The sequence below is a fragment of the Haliaeetus leucocephalus genome, unplaced genomic scaffold (assembly GCF_000737465.1).
Source record: "Haliaeetus leucocephalus isolate CR32 unplaced genomic scaffold, Haliaeetus_leucocephalus-4.0 Scaffold142, whole genome shotgun sequence".
In the NCBI taxonomy this organism is placed as follows: domain Eukaryota; kingdom Metazoa; phylum Chordata; class Aves; order Accipitriformes; family Accipitridae; genus Haliaeetus; species Haliaeetus leucocephalus.
This window is the reverse complement of record NW_010972578.1, coordinates 253,872-274,071: the sequence shown is the minus strand read 5'-3', so window position 1 is coordinate 274,071 and position 20,200 is coordinate 253,872. Positions and strand designations below refer to the sequence as shown.

At 48.9% G+C, this 20,200-nt stretch overlaps 1 protein-coding gene across 1 annotated transcript; it reads right to left on the bottom strand.

Moving 5' to 3' along the window:
• Nucleotides 1–1,968: 1,968 nt before the first annotated feature.
• On the bottom strand, nt 1,969–14,656 carry LOC104827849 (aquaporin-7-like). Its single transcript, XM_010561126.1, is given in 9 exon segments — nt 1,969–2,139; nt 3,019–3,236; nt 4,521–4,639; nt 5,362–5,499; nt 7,733–7,859; nt 11,022–11,130; nt 14,103–14,161; nt 14,163–14,214; nt 14,613–14,656. Coding segments are annotated over 9 exon segments (1,026 nt in total). The 3' UTR covers nt 1,969–1,979.
• Nucleotides 14,657–20,200: the final 5,544 nt, after the last annotated feature.

The following is a 20,200-nucleotide window of genomic DNA, read 5'->3' as shown; positions in this document are numbered from 1 at the left end:
TTTGTGCCTAAGCAGGGAAATCAAAGTCACCATCTTCAAATAAGCATTGATTATTTAAACAGCATCATCCTTTATTTATGAAACAGTCACATAATTACATAAGACAAACCTACCTCACAGGGATGTTGTGAGGATTTCACAAGTATTTGTATGGCCTTCAGAAAGATGAAGCCACCCTCTAAGTGCTTAATAGTATTTTAATAAAGAGTTTAATATTTTCCTCCAGAATGAGTGGGTATTTGAAGATGCTTTTGGGAGCAAAGCACAAGGATGTATGGTAAGAACAGGACACAGGCTGGATGGTTTGGGGTTATTTTTAATGCAGTGGAGAATATCTCTCACTGAGAAGGGGTGGGTTACAGTGTCTCTTAGCTAATCCCATCTTGAGCTACTCTGAAGTTCCCGGTTAAGTTCACACAGACCAAAAGACTCAGCTGTGTGGCAGCTGTTCCACTTCTGTCCTGTGCTCACTGTTCAAAACCTCTGCAGCCATCAGCCCCAGCTCTGGCATACTTTGCTGGCTTCCAGCACTGCCCAGGGCCCACCCACAAGTGCAGCTGCTGCATTGCCTGGCAGCTGCCCTCTGCCACCCCCAAACAAGAGAAAATCCTCTAATGTTCTTCAGCCCTCTTAAGCCGATGTGCATCTTGCGCTGGCTGAAAATCTGTTGTAGCTGCTCTACTAATGTAAGGTCAGCAATAATGAGGAAGCAGAGGTGGCAGAACCTACCACCCCACACCATAGTAATACATCAGTAATCCTTTTAATAATGAGATGTGAATGATCATTAAAGCCAGTAAATGCCATTTACTGGAATTCTGTGCAGTAGTGATATTCTGTCACTTCCTACTCTTTGAGATCCCTGTGTTGTGTGTTCATGGTACCCAGCTCTGTGGCTGCAGTCACGTGCTTGACATATATACCATATTTGCTTAAGTGCTTTCTAGAAAAGTTAAGACTGTTGTCACCCCCCTGGGAACAGGTAGCTTCTGATACTGTTTTACTTTTAAACTGATGATACCTCAAACTTGTAAAGCTGTTGTAGGCCCAATTCCTCATTCAGATGGAGGTGGCAGAATTCCTGCAGGAGCAGGGCAGCCTCTTCCCACATTTCTAATGCATTCAGAGTGGAGAAAAGGGTTTGGGTTTTGTGGGTTTTTTTGTTTGAGTGTTTGGGAATGCTGCCACAGAAGTTGTCTGAATCCTTTCATGTAGTGGTAGTTAAAGTCTAGCTTGTCAGTAACACACATGGTTCCATGATGCCAACGTGTTCCAGCAGAGCAGTGCTAGGATTCAGGAGACCCTGTAGTTTAGTTTACTAATTTTAGGGGCCTTCCGGAGTGTTCAGCTCAAAAAGCAAAAAACAAAACCAAGCATGGGGAAAAAAAAATAATATCAGGTTCAGGTTTCTATTTCAGACTGTCCTTGCTCTTCTCTTCTCTATGCTATGCCACACTAGGTGTTTGTCAGGGTGTCAGTTTAGCAAATGGAAGCAAGCCTCAGTCCTTGATCCATCAGTGTAGTATCTACCTCTTCACAAAGAATATTCCAGATCAAAATTTCTTTAATTAAGTTAATTAAGTTGTTTCTGCCACTGTTGGATCCTGTATCCTGATTTCTATGAACATACAGGTATCTGGAGTCTTGCAGCTCTGCTTTGCTTTTCTCCAGAATGTGATGGGGTTTGGGGGGTTTTTTTGGTAGATTTTTACACAGGGAGATTGAATAATTTCTTTCGGTCACAGACAGGTCTAGCCCTACTGGGGTCTGCCCAGTGTCTCAGAGACCCAGTTTGTCTGGATAAGCAGAGTAGTTTTATTGAAGACTAGTGCCTCATTTCTCCACCTGCAGGGTGGAGAAACGGTGTGCTCCGGCAGCACCATTGCACGTGCCCTTTTCCACTTGGTTACCCTTTGGTTGTCGGTCCATACATTCACATAGGCTTTGCTGTCAGGCCCTTTCCCCAGAGCATGCGGCCATCACAGCGTAGAAGTCTCCACCACTGGCTGTCCTTTCTCATTTCCACTTTCCGGGACAGGCTGGTTGTGAAAATCAATGAAGAGTTTGTGGATTAAAACACCAGCAAGACTTCCCAGAATTGGAGCTGTGAGTGGGACCCACCACCAGTGATGTCCAGCCCTAAAATGAAACACAGAAGAGGCAGCTGGTGAGCCAGACAAACCGCTGCCAGGCCACCAGCGTGGCACAGGGTGAGGTGAGCTGAGTCTGCTGGGGCAGGAGTGAGCTGTGCGAGCAGAGGTGTCTAGTCCCACTTCATGTACTGGGCCCTACAACCAGTTTAGACAAATTCTCAATCCACCAGCATAATTGCTGGAGGGAGGGTCATTTTCCCCATCAGCCTGGGAAAGTGGCTCTGCGCTGTCTGCAGGTTTCTTGTTCTCCTACAGAAATAGTCTGTGTGATCCTGATGAGTATGACTGTCAGACACGGACACACCTTTTCCCTCCCCATTTCAAATAACATCTGCACCTTTTATACCAAGCTCTCAAGGACATTTTCTGGCAATTTAATGAAAATGGGCAGCTGGGACAGGAGACACTGCTAATGCCCACACCGTGGGAAAAGCCATAGCACAGCACCATCTCACTAGATAGGGGAAGGCAGGGTTTCATCTCCAGATTCAGACATCTAAATTTAGGAGAGCTATTCAGCAATCCAGCTGTAAGTACCTGCTTTCAGGTAAGCTGAATCTCTCTCTGGCTCTCCAGTCCCTGCAATAATAAGCTAGATCTCCAGCTAACAGCCTATTTGGTGCCCAGATGGAGGTATCTGAAGGTCAAGATTAATCCCATCCTGGAGAATTAGTGTACCCCGAATTTTGTGTGCATAATGCATGGGGCTTCTCTCTGCACAACCCTTGCTCTCTGAGAATGGAGAACGCACTCTGCTTTGATATCATCACTTAGTCCAAAGAAAAAGTCTTCATGACCATTTTAGCTTGGGCTTATCTCCTCTCCTTGCAAGCTGAGCAGTGTAAAAGCAAAATGGGTAACTCACGTGAAGACATCCATTCCCCAGCCAGCAATTGCCGTGAAGACCCTGGGGGGCAAGTCCCGAGAGGGGTTTATGGCGTAGCCTGTGTTCATCCCCATTCCCAGGCCAATGCCCAGGACGAGGATACCCGTGAGTAGGGCCTGCGTGCCTTTCAGAGCTCCGTTGTTTTTCTCATCGTGGATGATCAGAATGCCCAAGAGCAGCATCACCGTTGCCGTAAACTGCAGGAGCAGGAAAGGGACAACATGTCGGGACAGAGAATGGGGAAGGTAGAAAGATCCTGCTCAGCAGAGAGGAAGAGACTTCCCAGAATGGAAGAGCAGGTGGGAATCAAGGTCTGATCAAGTCAGAGAGGACCCCAACGTTATCCCCTCCTCACAGGTGGACTGCAGAAAATTCTTGACTCATTTCCCAGCAAAAACATCTCCACCTCATCACCAAAAGTGCTCTAGGACGGACATGAACTTCTCAGCACTGTCCTTTCCCTCCACCTTTTACATTAGGGCCACGGGTTATTTTAAGTACATTTCATCTAATAGAGGCAGAGCTGTAACAAACTGCTCATGAGACAAATCTGATACTCCCTAGAGGGAGTGATGTTCTATATAGCCTGTTGCATTAGCCCTTTCAGGAATAAAAGCAGATACCAGATTCTCATCTGGGAAACTGAATCTCCTGTCTGTGACAGTATGTAGCTGGCATTTGTAGATCTGCAGTGCCCAAGACATCAGAACTGTGGTTTGAATAGGGGTGATGACGCCTGTCTCTTTCTGCCTCAGAAAATGCAGCTGGAGAGCCTTGGACAGCTCACAGAGGTGCCAGCAAAAGCAGAAACTCTGCAGTGCTTGGCAACACACTGTCACTGTCATTTGCTTTCTTGTGCAGCAAGGACACTGGAGGCTGAGTGATCAGGTCCACACCTGTAGGATCCCCAGCTCTCACTGTCCTCCTCATCATGCCTAGGCAAGAGTTTTGCCAGCTCAGAGACAAAAGCACAGGCTTCCTCAGATTTGAATTGGAAGTGAATCTTCCTTCTCCAGTGTCCCAGTGCTTCACATCCCCTGAAGCATCCCCTTCCTATTTCTGGGCACCTGAACATCGCTTTGTATGCTGGGAATGAACAGTACACAGTCTAAATTGGACTGTTCAAACCCTAGAGTTCAATCCAGACAGGCTGTGTTCATGTGAAGACAGTCCCAGGCCCTCTGTGCCCATGAGGGGCAGCCAGCAGAGCTGCCTGGGAATGTGGAGCAGGTGTAGGATCCAAAAAGGGGAAGAACAGTTCAGGGAACTGCCCAGAGCCCAAAGGACATAGTTCCTGATATAGCTCAGCTTCTCACCTCCCATTGCCTGGGCTGCCTGCAGAGAAGGTGTTTGGAGGGCGCTCAAACCAAGATGCAAAGCAGCCTGCAGGCTTTATCTTTTAGGCTTGCTCCACCACCAAGGTGGATCCTGCTTGTCAGGCACTTGGCTTCTCCTAGCACACCACAGCAGTCCCCACTGACCTCTGTGAAGAAGCCCCCCAGCAAGGATACATAGGGAGCGGGATAAGTAGAGAAGATCGACGCCGTGGCTGTTGGTCCCGTCACTGTAAAGTTCCCCTTGGTGTAGTCATACAGAGCATCTAGGAGAAATGGGAATTATGGGAGTTAGTTCATCCTACATGGCATGTACGCAAGTCCACCCAGGGTAGCCAGCATGGACACCAAGGGGAAGAGAGGCAATGGGAGATATGATGGAGGTGACACACCCCTCGCAGGGCATGATCTCACCCGTATCTGTTACCTGCAGACTTTGGTCTGCAGTTGCTTCCTTATCCCTACCAGCTCCCTGTCCCTGCTGCAGGAGCCTGGGACAGGCTGGCTGCACTGGAGCCCTCCATCCCTCTGCCCCTCACAGACTGAGACATGCTGGTGCCAATGGGTGGCAGGTCCTTTGCTCAGAACTCAAAACCACAGGTGACTGCTGTCCTGTTTTCCACACAGCAGAGTCCCCCAGAGCTCCAGCTGTACCTAATACATGGTAGTCCATCTAACTCAAGCCCTTGCAGACCCTGGAAACCAAATGCTGACAAAATGTAGCTACTGGCCTTGAGTTGAGGACAGGTTTTGGCAGTGGGAATGCCCTGAGCAAAAGGAGCTGTGTTCTCCAGGAACTGCAGATCCTTCCCAGAAACATCTGGGCCCTGCTCTGGCCTTAAGCTATGAAGGTCTGTCCCACAAGCCAGGAGCGCGTCCTCCTCACCCAGACATCATGCCGGGTATGTAAAAGTATTTTTGACAATCTGTGAGTTAAGGCTGAAACTGGTGCCCACAGCAACCCACGTGATAAAAGACACAACCATACCATAGTAGAGGCCAAAGACGGTGGCTGCTGCCGTGAAGGAGCCCAGGAACTGGCCGATCAGATAAGCTGGGAGCTTTCTCCAGGGCAGGTTTCCTAAAAGGCAGTGTGTGAGGGTGATGGCAGCATTCAGGTGAGCTCCTGCAAAACCACAGCAAACGAGAGTGGCCTCAGCCCTGGTGCAGTTGGTTTGAGGCCCCACGGTGACCACCCAGACCTTGGTCCACAACACCAAGACTCTCTGAGGGCAGGGTCTCCCTCCTGCACAGACTCAAAAATTACCTGTTTTCCCTGGGCAGGCGAATAATGCGGGGCGGAGAGGTCCTAGCTTTAGTCTTCTAAAAACTCTGTAGACCACAGGCTGCCTCCAGAGAGTGGGTCATCCCACCTCTGTGAGAAACCTCTCTGGGCATGGCATGGATTTCTCTCTATTCAGCTTTAAAGGGAGCCCAGAACTTAGACTCATCAGCCACCTCTTATATGGCTACAAGCAGAGGAGGCAAATCTTATCCCAAACAATCGAAAGGCCTTCTGAAAACATCAGATAAACAAGGAGGGCCTCATCCTGGCAGAGATGAGCACCCCAGCTGATGGGAGCTGCGGGCCCTTTTCCCATCTGGCAGTCAAGGCACAAGACGCTGGGGAAGCAAACTGCAAAATCAACCCCTAATGTCCCATATCGTCATGTCTGCAAAGCAAATCCTACACAGGGCTGTCAGCAGAGACTCAGATTATTAGCTCTTAGATGTCACTGCATTGAGAAGATCAATCATGCCCAGGCCACGGCTGCTCCCACCAGTGTGGAGCAGACTCTGTCCTTCCCCTGCACGGTTTGTAATCTTGGACTGCATTTCCTTACATCGCTTAGTATGTGGATTTCAGGCAGTGCAAGACCAGTTTTCCCCGTTTTGAGGGGACACTTTTTATGGAGGAGGTTGGTATCACAACGGTGCTTTTGGAGAAGGACTAAGTGGATCCAGGTTTGGTGCCCTTGGTGCAAACCACATTTGTTCATCAGGACTCATCTCCCCATGAGTCCAAAGGAAATATTTGCTCTTCCTGCCTAGTAGGTGTAAACTTTGGGGTTCAATAAATGCTCCAACCCTAGTGGCTATCTCCTACTCCAGACTCAGAAAGGGGTAAGATGCAGACACACATCATCTCATCAAAGTGCAGGACAGAGTGAAGTGAAAATCTATGTACTGCCTGCTACAGTCCCACAACCATGACTGAAATGGGGGGAGATCCCTTTTTCTTTGATCCTCTGATCTTCTGCATACAAGCAGCCATTTCAGAGATCACAAGAAGCATCTTGTGACACAAATGAAGCCAAATTACAATGCCAGGAAGCTGTGAAGCTGGCTCTGGAACCAGACTGTTGCTGGCTGACCTGAGAGCCCTTCTCCCACCTCCCAGCCCTCAGCAGATCAGCTCCATCTCAAACAGTCACCTGGGACTGCAGGGACCTAATTTCCTCATCCCACTTTCCCCAGGATGTCTCCACCAGCTCCAAAAGGACAGGGAGACCAACAGCTGACTGCGTACATGGAAAAATTTTCCTTTCCAAGCCTGCCCCAGCCTTGGACATCTCTCTGCTCCAACAGTTCAAGAGCAAGGACTTGCTTTAATTTTCTGCTCACTAGAGCCCTTAATCTCTTCTCTTGGTGCAAATGAATGCAGAAATTGCACAAGGCAAAGGTAATGCTCTGTCATGTGAGAGATACCAGCCCATGGCCCTGAAACACCACCTCCTGAGTTCACGTGGGGTGTGTGCGCATGGGTGTGGATGATAAGGAGAAAATTTGCATACCATTCCTTGTTGCAACATCAGCAGTAAGCTCTCCTTTGCAATAAATTATTTACTTCCCCGTGGGTCATATCAGCAGCAAGTTTTCAGAGCTCTTTTTCTCCTTGGGCCATGATGGCATTTAATGTGGGCACTGCTGAAATCTGGCTCCGCTGACCACACCAGGAGGGGATGGCCGAACCTCCACTGCTCTGTTCCTGCTTGCTCCTGTCACAGCTCAGGACACACTTTTGGGGTCAGCATGCTGTATGTATGTTGTGCCTGCCTTGTCCCCTGCTTCTTCTGACCATCTCATGCCATCACGGCTCCTTGGCTTGGCCTCAGACCTGCCTCCTCCCTGCAGACTTGGCTGTGATCACTGGGTCTCAAGGCTGACCCTGGTTACGGTCACCAGACCTGCTCTGCTCCTCTTGCTTGGGGACCCTAGGACTGCCTTTTTTTCTGGTGAGGTCACTGTTCCGCCTTGCCATGCCATCACCCACCCCTCTGCAGCCCTCTGCTGTTGCCCCCAATGCATGTGGCCTTTATGGGACATAGAGATGTCCCATGCTCGAGTGTCCTGCTCACCAGAGATTCCTCCAGCCGCATGGATGCCCAAGGTAACACCAATGCCAAATCCCAAATTGATGCTCAGATGCTGTCCAAGGTCCCCTCTTCCTAATACCACTTGTGCCACAGAAGACAAGCCAAAGACCTAGTGCATAGAAAAAGGAGAGAAAGGAGTATTAAAAGTAGTGTTATTGCTGTGGTGGACTGAGCTTCTCTGCTACTTTTTCTGCAATACTAATAAAATCCCAAAGATGGGAAGACTCTAAGGTGCCCATGGTCAGGAGATGAATAAAGAATTACCCTCCCGTGCAAAAATTGAAGCGGTACCTGGGTTGCTCCTCACTGGTGCCCATTACACCAAACCAGGTACTCTAGTCATGGTTGGGTATGGGGACACAAAACCTAAACACCCACACCAAGATCCGGGGCTCAAGAGGGATCTCTCACACAGCCATGATAAGGGCGTCTGTGCCTGAAACCAGGGACATGAGCCAGGGGAGCATCACCGCAGATCACCCAGAGACGGCACCCAAGGTGGATGGAAGGAGGGTGGGCAAATTCCTGCTGTCTTTCTTTTCCTGGTGTGCAATTTATTGACTAAAAGCATAGTTTGGGCAGCACACAACTATTTGCCAAACTCAACTCTAATTTTGGTAACTTATTCCAGTGAAAAACAAGGAAGGAAATTCTGGTTTGACTTTTCCATTCAACACATATACTTTCAGTTTGAAAACAGCCAAAGTTTCAATAATTTTTTAGTGACTAAAGGGGAACTGGGAAAAAAATTAAAAAGAAAAGTAAACACTCTCCAGCAGGAAAAGACTTATTCGAGAAATTGCTCTGGCCTGAAAGTAAATTCTATTTCATTTTTTTAATGTGGTCAGAGGATGGAAGAATCAGTTCTTTGCACAGCTCTTACACTGAAATCTGGAGAAGGACAAAGGTTTTCTTGCTCACAAACTGCTTAGGGCTTGGAGAGTGTATCCTGTTCCTTGGACTGCACTGATGTTTATCCAGGGTGGCTTGTCCCTCTAAGACAAAAAAGTCAGTATGTTCTCCAGCATCTGAACTTCTGTTCTGGCATGTTCTGTTTTGATTGTGATCTTTTCTGGCTGCTCTGCCTGGATCCAAATTTTATCTCATGCGTCTGCTCTCCCTCTTGCCTTTCAGACATCACCAAAATCCCCTGTTCCCCAGAGACACTGTTCTTATCTCTCGCAAATATACAGACCACACTCTGTGCTCTGCACGGAGCTACAGCCTCCACGGTGTGAGCCCTTCTCAGTCTGCCTCAGCAAAAGCCCCCAAAAAGCAGCGTTTGGGATGTCCCCCAGCATCTGCAAAGCCTTTACAAAACTCTGCCTACTCATCTCTGGCTTTTTCAAAGCCACAGCCAAGAGAAGCCTAATGCATAAGGCACAGGTTTTGCAGGACCGTGCACAGGTGCAGAGAGAGGGGTGTGGGGCAGGAGACATGGCAGTTGCAGCTGAACACCAGTATCCTGAAAAAACCACAAGACAGGCCACAGAATCTATTTTTCAGCACAGAACCAAGCCTCTGGTCTCTTCCTCTATTATTACAGTCCCAAAATACCCTTTTTTTTCCCCCTACCTCCCTACTCCTTGTGCTGTTTAGTCCCGCTGCCTGGTTCCCTCCTTTATGAACATTGCCTGTTTATTAAAGCGAGAGGTTCTGGGCTGAGCGCTATCATCCAAATAACAGTCATCCAGGCATTCCTGGCTGCACTGAGGGCCAGGGGGCTGCTGAAGAGTGGGATGCTGGATGCTACATTCAGATGCTGGATGCTGTTTGTTGCCAGCCCTTGATGGGGGGTCCATGTGCAGTGTCCCTCCTCCTACTCTATTCCCTTGTGAGGATCAGTGAGGGAAGAGCCAACATGAACCTCAGGCTACAAAATATGCCTTGGACTGTCAGAGTGCAGGGGCAAGTCTCCTCCTCAGCCTGCTTCTCAGAGACAGCCCTGACAGGACACCCCTAAACTTTATCACCTGGGAACTTCCACCACCAAAAACCAAAGGGGTTGGAATAGGAAAATAGTTTGCTCGGCTCCTGCTGAATCACAGATGTCTGTACTCTGACTTCCAATGCATGCAAAACTACCTGTGTAGTAGGAGTGAACTTCAAGGAGATGGATGTGCAGTAAAATGCGATAAAAAGCAAGCATCCTTTGCGCATGCAGTTGTTGCCCCTTGAAAGTAAGCACCTTTATCTGTACAGAGACCTGTGTCAAAAGGTCTCCATGCTTACACAAATCTTATATTCCTCCTGTGCAAATCTCCAAGTACAAGTTATTTGGGTTATCCCCAGACCCTCCATGCCAGCCTCTGCCCAGTCCAAAGTGTCTCAGACCAGGCTAAGCCCAGGTGTAGTAAGCTGGCACAGACAGCTACTGGACCTTTTCAGAAGGAGGATGTAATTTTGCCATGTTGGTCCAACACATGAAGCCTCTGGTCCTGGTGGGCACCTCACCCCCACCAGGGATCAATTCTGACTGCAAGGCTTTCCTCACCCTCTCTCCAAACATCTCCAAAGCAGCCCCAGAGCTCAAAACCACTTCACTTTTTCTGTGTGAAACAGGTCCCTCAGGCAAGGTGGGAATTTCTGTATGATTTGGGTAAGCACTCTTCATTTGCCAGCATAAGACAACCAAACGTGTAATTCTGGCATGCTTTACACCCGGTAATTATGTTTCCTAATGATGGCTTGTGGCTCCAGAGAGTTTCACAGGTGTCCATTACCCTGGCAACCCCAAGATAGGTGCATACTGTTCTCATTTCACAGAGGAGTCAGGGTCTGCTCCCCAAACCTGTGCAGAACCCCCTAAGCACACCATCGCCTCTGGCACAGCAGGAAGAAAAGCCTCAGTTCACTGCATGGGATCTTTCGGGGGGGGTGGCACAAGCGTTGCATTGCCCCATCTGACCAGACACTGCTCTTTCGTTTCATTCCCAGACTCTTCCTCATTTTTCTCCTAGAAGAGAACTGAAACAGCAGCTCATCCCCACATGCTTCATCCTTTCCCAGCTGAATACTCCAACTCCCCCAGATTGCTTTTTCTCCTCCAGAAGGAGAAAGAAGACCAGATGGTCTACCTGATGGGAAGCTGCTGTCCCACCAAAGCAGAGGGGTGAGAAGTAATAACCAGCTGCTGAGCAACTCTGAGGATGTGGTAGGAAACCACTGACCCTACAAATTGCTGCTGCAAACGCTTACCCTCTCACCCACCCTGCACACACACACGCATGCACATGCACAGACGCGCACATCTGGGCCATCTCCTTCTTACCATGAGGATGAACATCCCCAGTGCTTCTGCCAGCAGCTCCCTGATGGTGCCACTACGAATCGTGAGCGCCTTCTGAATCTTCTCCAGCATTTTGCTCTCTGGCTCCAGCCTGCAGCCACGGGAGCTCCTGTTGTGACAGCACACTTCATTGCGCTGAGCTAAGTTACCCTTTGAAACCTGGCACCCTCCCTTCACCCCCAGACACCTTCATTCATTTGGTTAACGATGAACAAGCCAGTAACTACCAGCTAGCTTCAAAGTCTTCAGACACACACATGCCATCCTTTTAAAACTGTATGGTAAGGATGCAATATTCCTGCTACTGGGGCATTGCAAATGCTGTGCCTCTGCCCGGGAGCTTACCTCCAGAACTGTGGAGCTGTAAATAGCCTTGGTGTGTTCCTAAAGCCTGTCTTTCATCATAACATTTTCCACAGGAACCGAACAGGAATTTTGGCTCTGCTCTGCATTGTAACCCACTGGCTGGTGATTTGGTGCCTTTTTTTTTTTAACAGGTGGGATTAGGACCATTTGCCTGTGCTTTGCAGAACTATTTGGATTCTCAGCCTGTGGTGAGGATGCTTTGCCTGGAGCTGGTGTGCACCGCTGTCTGCAGCTGGCAAGAGCACAATGCCTTGAGCACTGCTTCAGGTTGGATATTTGTTCTTGCTGAATGCACCTGTGTCCACAGCTCCCATCATACTAGTGGAGAGCCTCTCTGCCACCCCCTGATCTGTGCTCTCCTGTGGGGCAAGCAGAGACCACTCTCAGCAATGGTCCCCAGAGACCTTCAATCTCATCTGGCTACCAGAGTAGAGCCCTCACTGTCCTGATTCCTCCTCCATCTCCTAATTCCCTCTGCTTATCTCCCTGCTCACCAGGTGCTCTTACCTCTCCACTGTGAAAAGGTTTCAGTACCTTTGCTTATTCACTGAAAAACTTAAATCCACTGAATGCTCAAGACCTTTTTCTGTGAGCCTTGCCTGGTTCTTTGCTGGTTTTCTTTGCCTTCCTCTCAACCTGCTGCAGCTTCTCAGTGTGGCTGTGGAGGGGACACGGTGCACAGCTCTGGAGGGGTTACCAGCAGCTGCCCTGATGGGGACACAGCACTCCATTCACACTGCCCTCGGTGTTACCTCCCTCTGCACTACCGCGTTGCAAAAGTTCATGAGCTTTTCTTTCACCCACAGGACATTGAGCAGCTATATGGAAGAACCTGGGAAGCCACTTGTCCTCTCTGCTCCATAGATGATTGTCTATCTTGTGGCAGGGAAGGGTTTTATGGGCTGGGGTAAACCCTCCTCCAGTGACAGATTAGCTATTGACCTCAGTGAATGCCTGGCTAAATATGCAGTAATTTACTAGTCTATCTCTGATACTAAGGACCATCTAATTATGACAGATGATAATCACACTGCTGGCAAGGGTGTTCCTACAGCATATTTCTAGGTGGGAAGGTTTTTTGTCCTATGAGTCTGTGAGCCGTGCTGTGGCACAGAAAAAGTGGCCAATAAATCTTTCCAGGTCGCTTCAGTCACTGCCATACAGATGTTTATTGGTGGAGCACACAAACACGGGCCCTGGACCACCAGGTCAGGGTGGTGACAAGAGCCTCAAATTTCTTCTGCACATGGTAATTTCCAGCTGACATGTAAAGCTGAGGTCCTGGCATCAGCGTGTATTGGCAATCTCACAGCCTTTCCCAGATGGATAAGGTGTGAGTGGGTCAGTATTCTCCACAGCTAGACCTACAACTTTGTTTTTCACTCCTAGATCTCAGGGAGCCTTCCGAGTGGATTCCTCCCCTGTGGGCAAACAGGAAAACTGCTGTGTCTCTGAAAGCCTTTGTCTCCTGCATTCAAGCACTAACTATAGGCATCTCCATATTCTAATTTGGGCTGAAAAATGGACAGGTACTTCTGGGAACACCAGGCTCCCATGGACTGGCAGGCTTCTCAGGGAAAAGGGTAATCCCAGTTTGCAATATAAAACTTTGGTTTGGTGATAATATTGTCAGCATAATCCCTGATATTACCACCAAATTCCCTAAAACTCCAGCATGTTTCTGGGATGGCATCATGGATCACTGGATGTGCCTCTTGCCACTGCTTGTCCTTTCACACAGGTCGTTCCACAAGATGGCACTAAGACATTAATTTCTCCCTTTAAAAGTGTTCAGAAGGGTTCCTCTGTTGGCTGCTGAAAATGTGAGAACCCTTTAGTTTTAGGGTTCCTCTGGGCATTTTTAAACGTTAAAGAAAAATGATCTGCCAGTGTTCAAGGAGTGTAAAAACAACAAAAACACACCTGTCTATAGGTCCTGCACGGCAGAGCACCTCTGTTCTGACAGCACACAAACCCGAAGTCTGTGAGCCTGTGCCTGTCACCCTCTACTTTATAATCAGCAGAGAAAAACAGGCAGCTCCAAAGGGCAGTTCATCCACACCTGAAATAAGCATCTGAGGCCAGACCTATGAGTCATGCTGGATGCTGGCAGTTTCCCTCCAGTGTCTGCATCAGAGATGTGGAGTGATCGGCTCCAGCACGCACACCCACGTGGAGGTATCTACTGCCAGGTGAGCTGGACTGCCTTTCCTCCCTGCATCCAGATGTGGTGATCTTGAGTGAGCATAAACAACCATGTGAGTCAGCCAAGGGCTGGAGCGCAAAGATCTGCCAGTTGCCCAACATGAACTGTTCGTACTTGCATAGTTTCACTTACCTGCAGGGCTGACGAGGGTCTCTGGGGTCACCAAATACAGTCCCCTACTAACACAGGCAGCCACGCCACATCTTCCCTTTCATGACCTGGCCAGTCTCCATTTTAGGGGTAAGTGCTTTTTGCCTCAACTCCTCCTGCTGGAAGCCTGTTAACAGAACTTGCTGCTCTTGAAATTAGAGACTTTCTTCTAATTTTCAGCCAAATTCTCAAAGTCATTTGTTCATGTGCCAGCATTAGCCCATCACAGTCATGAGTTAACTTATTTCCTACAGGTGCTATCCCATAAAGTTTTCCTATAAGGTTTGTTAGAGGAGGGTTAGCTGCTCACGCTTAGCACTGCATGGCCTCCTGAAGTTTACCTTAACTTGCTCACAGGTTGAAATCTCAGTCAACATTGACCCTCCAATGATTTTATCATGTTTTCCACTGCACATTAAGCAACTACCTGCTAAACTAAACCCATTTTCTTCCCTAAGGAAGGTGTGCTTTCAGCACTAGTAATAAAGGCCTCAGTGAGGAGAGGAAAATTTTGGCACTGTCAAGGCCCACTAACTGTGCTGGTGTTGATACCCATGGTACTGAAGAGACAGGGGAACAACCCCCCCTGGGTCCTGCTAGAACAGCCTTTGGAAGGACGAGCATCCAGGGACTCCAGAGCAGTCATGCTTCTGCAAGGAATAACTTCTCTAACTCAGTTTGACAGTGCACATGTTTCCTCTGCACCCAGGAGCTCATTTATCACTTAATTGTGCTAATCAACAGCTGGAACATTGCCACTCCATTAGCTTCAGCCCTGCTGGTGGAGCATTAACTTCTCCCTAGAGGCTGAGACAAGCATGAGCAGACAGCACAGCAGAGGAGCTCCTCACTGTGGATGAGGACAGCTTGCTCCTCCATCAGACCAAATGAACATGTCACCGAGACATCTCCAGGCCCTTTTAGAAAGCAAGGCCAGATCAGAGAGACCAGTACAGCACTGGTATGACCTTAGCATTCCAGGACAGACCCCACTTGACGTACCCTAGAGCACCTGCACCACATGGTCTCGCACGTAACACTCATGGTCAATCTCCTCCTCTCCTTTGTGGATGACCGTCACTGAGGAAGTCGCAGACACCCCAGATATTTGTCTCTCAGCAGATGGCTTTGCTCTCCGTACTGTCACCCAACTCCCCATTCCCAGGATCCCAGGTGAGATTTCAGCTCTCCCTGCACAGCACCGCCCCTTTGCCCTGAAGGTGGACAAAGGTGCATCACCTGCACATGCTCCTTTCCAGTGAAATTGGGCTAGGTCTTACCGTGCTGGACAGAAGTGGGAGCTGGAGGGACCAACGGAGGGATGCTGTGGCACGACAGTGGGATCCTGCTCCGGTCTGCAGCCCTCTGCTTTGCTGCCCAGGGGCACAGTGCCTCCCCGCTCCAGACTGCTAAAGCTTGCTCAGCCAGAGGTAATCCATGAAGCGGTGGTGTCAGCAGGAGGGGAATTAGATGGCTTTTGTTGGTCATTAAGGGGAGAGCAGGGCTGTCCAGGAAGGGGTCGCCTGGGGTGGCGCTGGCCCCATTCTTGGGCAACAGAGTGGAGGGCACACAGTACTCTGGTGTGGGGGAGCATCCCCCTGCCTGCACTGGGACTCTGCTGTGGGGCTCCCCCAGACCCAGGGAGAAAGCAGCAGGCTCTGTGTGTGAAAATGCTCCCGCCAAGCTTTGAGCCACATGCTGAGGTCTGTTTTCAATCCACAGATAAGGCGAAAGCTGGGCAAACCACAAAGCTCATGGGACATCGTCACCCTGGAGATAAGAGGAGCCAGGCTTTCTCCTGGAGGAGTGTGAACAACCGCGCTCTGAAAGGAAAGATTAAAGGGGAAAAGCTGCAGCCTCTGGGCCGGGGGGAGACACTGGGTGAGCTGGATGAGGCCCTGAAGTTGCAGAGCCTGGTGGAGCCAGTGCACTGATCTGAATGTTTCCCTGCCTCTGCTGTACCCCAGAGACAGCACAGCATGGCTGTGTCCTCCCCTCAGGATCCAATGAGTTCACTTTTACAAATGGTGCCACTAACAAAACCTCTCATACTTCATCTCATGCTGTCTCCTCTGCCTCATCCCTCCCCCAGGCACTCCAGTCCAGGAAAGTCTGCAGGACCCACTCATCCAGCATCCCCCTAAGCAGCACCAAAAAGGCACAAGCCTGTGTTAACAGTCCCAAAGAGCAAGACCAGAGCAGGGGCTGACGACAGGAACACAGCCATGCCTGCTCCCTCTGTGCTGATGGAATAAGGCTGAACCAATAGCCAACACAGTCCTCCTTTGCAGCCACCAGATATTTAAGGGTGGGCTGCATCCATACATGCCACTCACATAAACCTGTAAATCCTTCAAGAGATGATGCTAAACCCATAGGCAGACCATCTTCACTGCTAGCTGTGATACAGATTATTTGGTGGGGTGAGGAACCAGCTGGTGACAATAATAATTGTCCATATGCATAATCAGTGAATTACCCAAACCCCAGCTGTCAGCCACATGACCATATTCTCCCATATCACACCTGCGATGGAGTGTCCAACTGCTATCCCGTGGCTCACACTGGTGGTGAGCAATGCCTGCCGTGTGGGATTTATCCTTGCTCTCTCCACAGGGGAGGGAAAGGCCAGGGTGTAGGCGGCTGGGTTGGCTTTCTCAGAGCCAACACACCCCAGCCCAGAGGGCTGCTGCTGGCGCGGACGTGAAGGCATCCGAAAGAAACCCCTGATAAGCTCCCGCTATCACGGCAGAGAGAAGATGCCACAGATTCCTTGCAGACACGTGCACAAATCCCCTCAGATGCTGCCCAGCCTCTCCTGGGGCCCCAAGAAGCCCCACAGGCATTTCAGTGGGGGTGGAGGTTTTTTCCAGCATTGGCTAGACCTCATCATCCTCATGCTCCCCCAGCCTCTTTGGCCTCTTGTGCTGTTTTGGAAGAAAGGAAAGAGGGACCAGGTGTGGTGGATCTGGATGGCTCTCTGGTCATTCCCATCCTATCAGTTACTACGTGAAAAGCCCCTGACCCAGAGAAACCCATAGAAGCTGCAAATCCATCTGTTGGTGTCACCTGAACAAGTCAGTTTTCCTTGCTCAGGTAGTTTCCCAGCACAAGTCCTGCATGACAGAAGTGTCAGCTTCACAAATTGGCCCACATTAAGCAGAGCACCGACATGCAGTCTATTTCCTTAAGCACAGAGCACCACATATCAACCATTACTGGCAGTGCAGATGTTCCTAACCCATGGCAAATACTAAATGTTGTCACTGGTCTTTATTGTCCCTATGTTTGTTTTTACATAAACACACACATCCATATCAGCTATTTCCTAGTGAAGAAGTAACTGTTGTATACCACCTTCCCAATTTCTTAGGAACCTCCTTGGGGTCAAAATATCAATTTATAATCTCATGAGAATGGCAGAGGGTCTGTCCCTCACTCATGACGTGAACCAGTTAGAGCTCTCTGGAACCACCTCAGGGTGTATTTGCACAGGACCTGATGTGATGGGCCTCTGATCACAGCACAGCCTCCAGGCTGTGCCACAAGACCAACATATACACAACTCACAACAGGTCTGTGAAGCTACAGATATCAATTTTTGCACCTGAAATGTTCATGCATGTGTCAAACTGCAGCATTAAGCACAGCAAGTGCCTGGCTGGAGCTCTCACATACAGGAGCAGTCAGTCTAATCCATAGAGTCTACTGGGAAATATGTTGCTTTGCTCATATGGCTTTGACTGCTCATCCTAACAATAAGCTCAAACTGTTTTTCATGCACTGGTGTATGTATTGCATCTCCAGAAGTCTGGTGCTAAAAAGGGATCTAAAGATGATTGTACAAATTCATGAACGTAAAAATCTACCAATGGCTGTGAAACATGGACACCCCTCTATCACAACTGGTTCTAGAGCTGTGAATTGTTGGAGATCGTAAAATAGTTCTCCGGAAATACAGTAATTCTGTTTACATGCTCTTCTCCCATCACACCTAGGATCTCCTCCATGGGTCCAACCTGTCTCAGTGACCACTGCCTGGGTGACTGTGGTGCCCAATGGAATAGGATGCCCATCACTCCAGTCACAGGAACAAAAGACTAGCAGCCTTTACTAGCATGTTCCTGAATTGCTCGGCTGTCCTGAGATGACATAAGAATACTCAAAATATATTCCCAGCTCTACTGCTCACCAGTCCTAAGCATCTCCTCCTCCTCCCTGCCCAGTTCCCCATCCCCAGGGGATGACCAAGACACCTGGTTCAGTAGCAGCTTGGGGTGGGAAGAGGAGACATTTGCAACTGCTCACAGTATGCTGTGTGATCTTTGCTAAAACACCTGCCCCAGCCTAGTGCTGGAAGTGCTATATGCTCCTGGGTCATCCTAAGCCATCCATCTCCTCATTGCTCTCTCCTCCTCTGTGCAATGCAGATAGTGACTTCTCCCAGTCCCAGGACAGCCAAGGACACACATGATGCAGCTTCCACTTCACCACTGGTGAGGCCAGCAGTCAGGAGACCAAGTAGGAGCACACACACACAGCAGGTCAAGCCTGCAGAACAGCTCCCTCAGCTCACCAGAGTACTAACTGTAATGCCTACAGCTGTGCAGCAATTCAATGGCATTTTAGATGCAGTAAAAGCTTTAGAAGAGGGAGATCTATTGCACCATGGTAGAGTCTCCCTTCTCCTTCCCCCCAGGAGCTGGAGGAAGCCACATCATATGCGTCATTTAAAAGCAGACTAGAAGCAAAAGGCACTTGAAAACTCGCCATGGGGAACAATTGTGCCCTGCTTTAGGGCAGTAAATAACTGACTTTGTCTTGTTCATCTCATATTTTATTGCCTCTACTGTTTGTACAGTGCTTCACGGGAGAAAGCGAGCTAACAGAGCAGAGAGCCTGCTAACCACTTGCCTGCCTCCTCCCCTGCACAAGCACCATCTCCCCTCCTGCACTTTCTCTTCTACACAGCTCCATGAGATGGCAGCTTTGGATGCAGCACCACCCACACAACACTTTCAGCAAGGGCTTGGGGGAGAAAAAGCAGTGGAGAGCCATGGGAGCATTGCAGGACCCCCGCCAGGCTCCCTCCTCTGTGCCCAGGGTGAGGGCTCATACCTTCCTCCCTCCTGGTCAGTCTGGTCCCTGGTCCATGTTGGAGCTGTGGTCTGGGGAAAAGGCGTGTCAGAGCAGGGTCTCACTCCCTTGCAAGTTCCATGGGGTTTGTCATGTCCCATCTAGCCACCCATTCCCTTCTGTTAGTGGTGCCTGGAAATGTGAACAAAATCCTCTGAACTCACAAGAACTCTTTTAAGCCAACGCCAGCAACCACCTTTGAAGAAGCAAAGGGGAAATCTTACGATAAAAAATTTTGTGGGATACAGTGTATTTCTTGTATGTGGCCACAGGGTGGTATGGGGGAAGAAGGATGCCTGCCTTCATAACAATTTTATTGGACTGCAGCTAGACTCTCAAAGCCTGTGTTTGTTCAAAAGCTTTGGATAAGTTCTGATTAGTTGTTATTTCTGTTGTACAATTACCCCATGTTTTTTGGACTCTGACTTGTTTGGAAGGACCGCCAAAATAATCCATCACAAATGCCTTGTACCCATAGGCAATGACCTGATGGAAGACATCCTGCCCTGATCAACATCTGCACAGAGTGAGATCTGAGCTAGCAGTGACAAAAACATGTTTTGTTCTAGGTTGTCAGCACCGAGGAAAAAAACATGTTCAGAATTTGCATTTGTTGATTCACACTTGCTAACGGGATAACAACATCAATCAACACAGGGAAATGGAGGTTAATAAATCATAATCACCTTTAATTTCTCAACAAACTGACCCTAATCTGTAACCCAGGGTCAAAGTCTAAAGTATTCTGTCTACATGTCTATATTAGCTAACTCAATACCCATCTATTTCTTGGAATGAAGATCTATCCTTTGGTGAAAGTAGCCCCGATGCCTGTGAATTTCTCCTTGCCTGCTGACAACCCGCAACCTGGAAGAAAACCACAGGTTCTGTGGAAGAGTCCTACAGTGTCAGCTGGCGTTTGACTTGGATGACCACAAATATATAACAAAGATGGTGCTCCCATGCCCAGTGTCCCACGCAACCAGCTGTCTGTCTGAAAGGAGTGCATCCCTCCCCAGATGCTGTCACCACTTGCTGTAGCACTCAGCTTTAATCAGAGTTTTCCCTTTCAAGTGCTGAGCCGTCCTGCCAGATCAGTCCTGCTTAGCTTTCAGCACCTGATAGGATCGTAAGCCAAGGCAAACGTAAGCAAAGGATAGAAACAGTGGATAGAGATCTAGAATAGTCAGTTACACACACAGCAATGTTACGTTATGCACAAAGGTGCATGAAATATGTTTGAAAAGAAAAAAAAAAGTCTGCATAGATACGAGAGTTGCTCAGAGTCCAGGATATTATCAGA